The 10458-nt window shown below is 31.8% G+C and overlaps 1 protein-coding gene across 1 annotated transcript; it reads left to right on the forward strand.

The window, feature by feature from the left end:
* The first annotated feature begins 8868 nt into the window (after window positions 1-8868).
* Window positions 8869-10131, forward strand: LOC111037175. Its single transcript, XM_022319565.1, has 5 exons — window positions 8869-8943; window positions 9313-9387; window positions 9462-9550; window positions 9640-9689; window positions 9995-10131. The coding sequence occupies exons 1-5, from the start codon at window positions 8869-8871 to the stop codon at window positions 10129-10131; spliced, it is 426 nt and encodes a 141-aa protein (XP_022175257.1).
* The last annotated feature ends 327 nt before the right edge of the window (window positions 10132-10458 follow it).

Below are 10458 nucleotides of genomic sequence, written 5' to 3' on the forward strand. Positions count from 1 at the left end.
GAAATTCTTTACAAAATCCAAATAATTTTACCAACATGATATTCATTACTCTATACATCGTCTGCTGTACCTGTATACTGTACACTGTTATATTTTACATTTACCATTTAAACGCAAGACGTATCTACAAATATACGCTCCAAACGGATCCGTTATGAGTTGTGCAGTGTGATCGTCAAATACGGCGAAGATATATGGACGGAGATGTTGACGACCGCGTAAAAGGGTTAAGAGTTCAAGGCGTTACGAAAAAAACATTTTTAAATATAATAAAATACGACGGTAAAGGTAAAACGTTGTATTATAATGCGTACTCACATTTACCTGGCTCATAGCAGCCGTTGTGACTATCGTACTTTATTATATTATACGGTCGTGCGTTACCGATAGCGTATATCTGCAGGCACACGTGGCGACCGATCGACGTCGCCTCGATGATAAATGCCACGCTCGCGCGAATAACGAGGTGCGGCTCGCACAATTGCTTTCAATTAGTTTTCAGAGGAAAAAAGACGTAAGAAGAAAATATTCAGGAAAAAAAAGCACCGAACGAGACTCGGCCAAACAGCCTTGATGATCGATAGGCGCTGGCGTGCATCTATATTATATTATTATATATCGTATATTTTAGGCTCGGGGGGGAGTGGAAAACGCACAGACCACCACATAATAATATAATATATTAGGTACACGCGGACCCGATGATAGATTCGGTGAAATAAATTTTGACCGCGAAATTATATTATCCCTCCTCACTCCCCCGCGGCGATGCCTATACCGCGGTATACGAGCTCATAAAATTATACCGTATACTTATATTGTATAATATTATGAATGTTATTATTGTTGTGTTCGCACGAGCGACGATTGATGTCTCCATGCGCAGAGTTTGTAAATATATGCAACGATATTTTAATACAAATCGACACGTCTCGATGCGAACGCCTTCGTTAAGTGTTATTCCGAGTAAATAATGATGATAATAATTATAATTTATAATAATAATAATAGTAGTAATAATGGTAATAATAATAATAATAATGAATTATGAAGTCGGGCTGCAGAGACACGCGTGACGTACATAATTTATATATCTCATAATATAATTGATGGCAAGAAGAGATCACGCGTTGTTTCGTGGACATAAAATACATATTATTTTAAACGTATTTAACTGCTATAGTGTGTGTCCAAAGAATTCAAAGTAGACTAAATATTCTTAGTTGATCGTCCTTTGGAGGTTGTACACTTCGTGGAGAGGTCCATTTCACGCAGTGGTGTATTTTTGTTGAGTGAGTTTAGTTGGGGGTTAATTTAATTTCAATATCTGCTGTACGAGGTCCAGTCAACAAGTCTAGACAGGGATAAGCATTTATTCCCGACTTGGCTTTGCAACCAAACATTGCTTTGTTACGGTTCGGACTTATTTCCGAGTGATATAGGTATACATCATCTGTTATTCAAAATCCATTGGCCATCAAAGTACCTGGCATATTCTCGATACCTCAGTTAACTATTTCAATATAAACTCTAAATTGTGAGGTTATTTTGATCCCTTTTGAAATATTGCATTCGACATTTATACTCATTGACAATCTACAATTTACAATATAATATAATATTACCTAACAATGTTTATTTTTTTGTATGCCGTATGGATTTTATAATAGGAAACAATTATACCTTAACTTGACTAGGCATGTCCAATTAATTAACTGATTAGTAACTACATATAAAAAAAAGTAACCTATTATTCAACTTAAATAAAAGTACTTAACTTTAACTTCTTACCTCGATAATACTCAGCCTTGCTATCTTAGCCAAAATCAATGTATATCATACGATATTATAATGCTATATCATATATTATTGTTATTAACTTATAAACCAATACATTGTCACCCGAAATGATCCTTAGTGATCCACTACTAGACCAAAAAACTTATGACTGCAGGATCCGATTAGCAAACACCGATTATTAAATTATAATCGTTTATCCTACACGACGTGTCCTCACTTCTCGTTACATCTCTGCCACTGTTGCGAGTTTTCAATTTTTGTTTTCTATATTCTAGTTATTTTTCGCATATACAGCTTGAATTTTAAATTTACAATACTCGTATTATAGGTAACGTTTTGATAATGCGCAAAAATAAGTTATCCATTATCTGGTTGTCTCAAATCTCAATCGGTACCTATTTAGGTATGGGTGTATTTTATTGTATAATTTGTATGCATAGCATATTATTAAATAAATAATTATATAAAAGAACTAATAACAGTATGATAAAGGCCATATCCACCAACCATCACCGCCATTTTTCCGTTAACAATGAAATTATTTGAAATCTGATTTTGTAATTTTGAAGTTAGTATATCATATTTTTTCCCGAATCTATACAAAGTACAAACATATTTTTTCAAATGAAAACTAACCTTTTTTATATCTGCAGTAGAATGATAAACAGATAATTTTTTTTTACCATGCTCGGACTGTATACTTACCAACAAACTTGCCAAGAATACTCAGTTTTGAGGTTGATGAAATTGATTTAGATCGAAAACTGCAGCATGGTGCTCGCGTGTCTTAGAACATAATATTTATTCATCATATTATACGAAAATAGACATAAAGTCGAGTGATATCATCAGCACCCTTTTATATGCATACAGTGTACAGAGTTGAATTTAAGGAAAAAAATATTCACCGTCTACCGTTGTTTAGGTTAAATCGTTTATTTTTTTTCAATATGAATATTTAACGCTAGGTATTGCTGGTAAGGAAATCATTATGGAATATTATAACGAAATGCGAGACGGGAATAAATGTTTTTTTAAACGGGGATATATATTTTTTATTTTCTATACGTTTAAATTAATTATATTTAATCGGCCAACGTTCAACGCGTAATAATAATATAACGTATTTATGCGTATTGATTTCAATTTTCAGAATATATTAAGTGCCCGATGACGGTTCATTTCTTTTTAATATTACCTTATTTTTTTATCTTGCATAACCTCGTGTATGTATTGATGTTTTTCCTGTACTATTTGATATCAACACGACCATAATATTATATATATATTGCAGTTAGGGTGTCAGGCGCCTGTTAGGTAACTTAGGTATATTATACTATATCTTGTATGTATATACATATTTACGTAGCCACACAACGTTATTGGTTTTTGAGATTATTTAAATTTGTTTTTTAAGTACATCATTTGTATTGGATATTATATGATAGTATTATAAAAACTGTCGCTTCAGTAACATGTATAAACGTCAACACCTGCAAGTGAGATTTGTCGATAAATTTATATTTACATACCCTTTTTAGGCGTTGAACGATGTACGAGGAATGTATTACTGTATAATACTGTATGGATACCTATTGGTTTATTTTCATGATTCATTTATTATGCTTACTAAATGAATAAAATCCTATATGAGTAAATAATACTTAGGTACAAAAAAAAAATTTAACAAAAAATTCATTCCGAATGGATTTTAGGATTTTAATATATTTCGACGAATAACAATACATGTCGAGTTATTATTTTGATTTAATAGTATCTATTTTTGAGAATTAAGATTAGTTTTATTAATAAAAAAAAAAACTTAACATTTTTAGAATATTGACTTAACAGCCATGTCCTATACTTACGTCATAATGTATCATTTATTTGAATTGATTGTTCTGGTTTTGAATGCTAAATTCTATTTTTGTAATGATAAAAAAGTTTTATTTTTACATCATGGTTTCATGTTTAAAGAATAACTTTCATTTATTGTAAGTTATAACCCAAATAATATTGTTATAGTTATATTTCGCCCGAAACAACAATATTAAGTAAATTGATATGCAGATTGAAAGAAAATATATTTTATTTCTATAAAAACAAAATTATATTTTGTTTTTAAATTTTAACTTTGAAAAAAAAGGAATTAGGTTTATTACACAATCTTTGGATTTATATATATTATTGTACATTGGCATAAAGCTAAGATAACTTTTGACTTCTATGAGTTTATGACGTAGGTATATGCATTACATCAATAACCTGATAGGTACCTTTTATTAAACAACAAACACAAATTCAAGCTAAACTTTTTCAGTTTAATACAATTTTTGAGAAGTTTTGTGGTAATAATTGCGATGTTTAAAATAAATCTCACCCTTTCATATGGTATACTGTTTTTTCCGAAGTTAATTTTAAATTTCCATTTTCTGAAACGTCATAATTGTTGAACAAATCTTATTCGGAATTTATGTAAGACATATTGTAGTGTTTAATGTGTTGGAAACTCTAACTTGGAGTGCTTATGGACTTGTAAGGTAAAACGAAATCCGTTTAAACATATGTAAACAAAACGCGTTCTTACGCCCCCTCGATAATTATAATATACGTACACCATGCATTACATTATAATTATAATATATTATAATAACTCTGTTTGTCGGCGAATCAAGGCGAGTTGTAGGTATCTACATAACGTGGTGTTTTGTGCACCATGAAAATCTCACGTTTTTTGAGCTGCGGCTGTAGTAGGTACATAATAACAATATAATGATACATATACACGCGTAAGTGCTCGTTATTATGACGTCAATCCGGAAAACGTGATTCCAGGCGACGCTACAGTTTATTCTGGTTTACTGGGCTAATAAGCTCGTTACACAATATAATATACCTATTACCTGTATAACATACGTCGTGTGTCGACTGGAAAAACGAAATCATATTTCTTCGAACCGAACAAAAATAGCTTGCAAAGGTCCAATAGCCTCTAATGAAAAATAAAGAAAAATCCGAAAGGGAATACAATTACATAAAATATGTTATATCAATATCATATCTAGTGTGTTCTAAAAATATTGTATTGTAGTTGTTATTGTTACGACTTTTATAGATAAATGGTCACAAGTAAGTTTATTTGTATACAATAAACTAGATTATATATAGTACGTAGATTATTGTTATGAGAGACATTCATCATTCGGGTCAGAGTTTTTGCAAATTGCACACTTGCTTTTCGTGCCGCAGATGACGTACGTGTAGCACCTGTGGTAATAATTTATATCTTTGTTATTATCTTTATCACTACCCACTGAGGATGGTATGCAGAGTGAAGATTTACGATTTCAATGACTGAATCGTTTACAAGTTATAGTCTATCTAACGTAGATTATACGAGTTATGACATAGTCAATGCGTGATAGTTTCTGAAGTAAATCAGAATTACAAAATAGTTTTCGACCTGCAGTAACCACGATCTGTCGCAAATTTAATGGACCGTTGTTCAGATTTTCGCCTTCTGGTACGGTTAACTAAACCCATTCAGTGGTATGGCATAGACTACTACATGTCTCGACACTGGCAACTGGCAATAGAGCATCGTATATTATGCGGTTATGAGAACGAACGTCGCTCGTGGTGTTTTTTTAGGTACAATATTTTCAAACGATGAGTCCGTATTGCGGTGGGTGGCCATTAATAGGTAGCTACCAAGAAAGTATTCAATATAATTGCTGGCAAGCATAAGCAGACGCGATACGTTTCGGTGAGTATGAATACATTGATTTCCAACGATGCTGGGCCATCCCTAAAATCGACCACCAGAGGTGCTCCATTCAGTGTCGTCTGAGTTGATTTTTTAATATTAACCTTGTAGTTAAACCGTTACTAGCATTTTGTTACCGACGAGCCTATAGTACCTTATACACCGATGGCCGATACACCGAAATACTGACACCGTGCATTGTGAAGCTTTCAATGCCCTAATCTTGAACATTGATTATTGGTAGCAGCAAACCAAGCTCACCTCTTCAAACTTCGTGTCTTCATACACCCGGGTTTACCGTAATTCACATCATGGCCGTCTGAAATCGATTTTACAAATTCGGATGCATACTATTCGAGCCACATCTCTCTGCACACAGTGGTCTGAAACATAAAGTTAAAAACAAATTTTAAAAACTCATCAACCCATGCGAATATAACATACAATGTATAAATAACACCTGCAGATGGAAATAAAAATCAATGGTTGGTGATGTGCTATATAATATAATAATATACCTATAATATATGATCACCACGTAGGTATTTACATTTCACATAAATGTATCACAACTAAGCTCACCTGCTTTTCGAATAAATTGTTTGATGTAGTAGCAAGTGATGATTATATACAGTGACGTAAGCTGCGGTATACGTAAAATGGCCGAATACGCAGTTATAAGAATGTAGGTGTGGCATCTTTTATATTGATTTTGTATTGTGCTGCAGTGCCTAGTAATTTGTAGATTATATCATAGGAGTGAGGAATGGGTTTTTAATTATTAACGAATATTCATCAAAAAAATAGAAAAAATAGTTTTAATTCTGGTCTAAGACATACAAAAAGGTTTATAGATGATAACTGAACTGCAAGTAATACTCCGCGCACCACCAAAATAAAATATATTATACGTATGTATTGTTGTTGCTGAATAAATTATTATTATTATTAATATTAATATACATATATGCATATATTGTTGGTACACCGTTGTATTATATTACATATTATAACTGATGTTTCACATGTGAATTTTATTTATTAAGTACCCATATTTAATATTACAGTATAACACTCACGTATTGTAGTGAATAACGATATAACATTATACAACAATTGTCATGATGATATTAATATTATAGCTGTGTCCATGGATGATCTATAATCTATGTATACACAGTACACACACGCCTTATCCATTCCAGTCCTTCGATTTCGATCGGCGTCCGTCGTTATAATATTAATATATTATTATCATATCATTATTGGTATTATAGCCGTATAGGTAGGTACTTATTATAGGTATAAACCGCGTGCAACTGGTTCGTCCCCGAAAGCCGTCAAAATATGTATTGTTATTATTATTAAATTATAAGTTATAACAGCTAATAATCGGTATACATGCAACGGGTGCGCCGGGTAATAATACAATTTAGTTCACCGAGGCCGCTTGTATATAGAGTATTTTACGAATCTCCATTGATGGTTCTCCTATGACGATTGCCATTTCTAGAGACTAGAAGGATGCAAACGTATCTCTTAGATTCATTTCAAAGGATACGTCATACGAGTGATGGTTATGCGGGAAGACGAGTATTTGAATAGACTTCAGACACTTAATAAGGGCTGCAGTATCTTTATTGGGTGGTGCATCTGATTGTACTGTATTTTTGTCGTATAGTCTTGAAGATATTTTATAAACCAGATCTATATGCATATTAAACTTCCAGCCCAACTAAGAGTTATACAAATTAAAAAAAATCATTCAAATTCCCCCTCTCAGACTAACCCCTTCTACACTACACAGCATCTTGAAGCAATTTAAAATATTATGCCTTTTCTTTAAAAAATGAGTACCTACATATTGTCGGCCCAATTTGTATTGATCTATGAGGTTCACTTAAAATCATGAATCATACAATCCAGATAAAATCATAGTAAAACAAAAAAAAGTCTAAAGCACAAAAATACCGGTTTGATAAAAATATTTATTAGCATAGTATACATGAGTAATGTTAAAAGTGTCAAGTACACAGGATCCTGCAAAATAATATTTTGTATCTGTTTATGGCCATATACCTATACGGCTGTACCTAAATATCATCTATAGTCTATACAATTTTATTTCGAAGACTGCATTTTGTGGAGAAAATATATTATAGATGAACAGATTCTTTAAACCCGTATATAGTGATTAGGGGCCGTTTCGTAAGGTTCGTTTTAAGCAAGTAAATTATATAATATATATAAATATAGTGTAATAAAATAAAAAACAAAAATGACCACTAGCATACCATACTACCATACGTCATGATAATGTGAATTCGAGCCTAAATGGTAGCGGTCATAATATTTACAAGCGTACGAATCGGATTCCGTGAGTCGTGAGCAACCGCTTATTAAATAATCGGATCGCGTCCGACAGGTGCCGACAGATTTTCCGGTAGGACGCAGCAGTGCACTGCGATATACCGATGATATTATTATATTTTTATTATTCATTTTACATTATCATCAACATCGTCGTCGTCATGAATGTCGGCGTTTTGCGATGGCGCCGCGCAAACTCGAGAATAATGTTATATTATTATAATACGTATCCTACACCTAGGTGCGGGACCCGAAGGCGATCGCTTCGATGTCTCTAGCGCAGAGTGAAATAATTTAATAGTATTACCCTAGATCGTATACGTATATGGATCGCGTAGGTATATAATATGACGGTACATTGGTAGAAATTGTTATTATATTATTATACTCGTTTTGAGTGTTGCCAAAGGGTTGGCTGCACGTTGATATGCGTCCCCGATCGCACTATACAATTCATAAACGTGTTATTATCATGTCCGTTGTTTTTTCCATGTGTAAACAGGTTGACAAGTAAAACTATATACGAGCCCGCGTAAAAGTAAATAAAATATAATAGGTATACTACAACTAATCAACTATTTGTTTATTTATTGTTTTAAATGAGGAAGACGAAATATTTAATGTTTGACGGACTACGTGTCCTGCGTTTTCGCTAGATGTTATAAAAGCGCTTAGGACTTGTTAATGCATCTCGAATATACCAGAAACAAGAGAAGAGTATGGTTTTCTTTTTAAACTAATATTCGATATTAGATCTGATTGGCCGTAACTATAACAGTAATTTGTAGATATTAAATTAAAATGCATAGCTACGACGGTAAAGAATACAACGTTTTTTTTACAAACCTCCCAATTAGTGATAAATTAAAGTTAAATAAAAAATTATAGCAAGACAGATTACTTTTTAAACATGTCAATTTTATGAAAAAAAAATGATAAGTTATCAGTTAAAACTTCCAACAGATTTGATCACAAAGTATACGCTCATGATAGCAGTCGGATGTCTGGTATAACTGTACATCATACTATTTTGTTCTATACAATATATTATTATATCAGCGCAGTCATATTTTTTCCTGTCTGCAAAGTTAACCCCCCTCCCCTCCACTCCGTCACCACAAATCAATGTTTAGAAAATAATTGTATTTTAGAATTCGCAAACTTTTAAAGCGACTCCAAAAGTGAGGATTTTTAAGAGCAGGGAGGGGATCGCATCATTCACCTATAAATAGTATACTGCTATAATCAATAATTTATTTTTACAATACCCTGGACGTATTCATCCGTGTTATTAAATTTTAAATTTTCGCACTCAGTACCATTGTGTATGAAATATACCGCACTGAACATACGTATTTTTGATAATATTACACTAGGTGTTGACGATGTTTCAAACAATAAATATGGTGAACTACGTTGGATCCACTTACGCTATTGGAGCAATCACAACAGTAATAAGTTGTATTTCACCTCAAATATTAAAAAAAAATGAATTGCTTATATGAATATGCCTACTATTATTTAGGGTAGAACAAGTCATATTCACAAAGCAATATTTATTATTGGATTCGGATGCTGTATAGACATAGTTCATCTCATTTTTCATACATCTAAGTAAGTTTTTTAAGTAATTTTAAGTTATACTTACATCATAATATGTATATAGTTACTTTAACACTATAATATTATAAACATTTTGTTAGATCGAGTTGGGTTTTTGTCAAAGTCGTTCAATTTCTTATACGTCTCCTGGGTAAGTATACTAAGTACCTAAGTTATATTATATGCATATTGCACATTGTTAACATAATTTAATATACTAATATGGATAGAATAATATACCCCCAAATATAAGCTAAATGGAAACATAATTTTAAGTATTCTAGGACTAAAAAAAAATAAAAACAAGTAACTAAAAATTATTAGTAGTTCTTAGTTCTTACTAAAATATGTATGATTACATGATTATTATAAACTGCATATAAAATTAGTTGGTCAATTTTCGAGAACATTTAAAATTATTTAGTTTATAATAGCTTATTTAGTGTCTTATTATAGGTGTCTCATTCGAAATCGTAACTATATTGTCGTTACATTGTTACTGGAAGTACACTGAAGCAATACAAAAACAACCGGAAAAAACATGGGTTCAACATAAATTGGGTCAGGTATTTTCCATATTTTCCAACAATTAAGTGTACATAAAACATGGATCAGCACCATATGTCATAAAACAAAGAAGTGTAGTGCAGTGTTGGACCAGTAGGTATAGCATCACCTGTACTAAGTACACTATTTTATAATTTATAAGTAATATAGAACAATTTTTTTTTTATCTGAATTCATGTGTGTCACTTTCGTTCTTTTGAATATAACATAATATACCTCTCTAATAGTAATTACTAATTAGTCATATTATATAAAGAACATACATTATCTTTTTTTAATTGAAAAATTAACAATCTATGCTTATATAGCAAAAAAAAAAAAAATATTAAGATAGAATATGTACAAGTATGAAA

Source organism: Myzus persicae, unplaced genomic scaffold (genome assembly GCF_001856785.1).
Source record: "Myzus persicae strain clone G006 unplaced genomic scaffold, MPER_G0061.0, whole genome shotgun sequence".
Lineage (NCBI taxonomy): Eukaryota > Metazoa > Arthropoda > Insecta > Hemiptera > Aphididae > Myzus > Myzus persicae.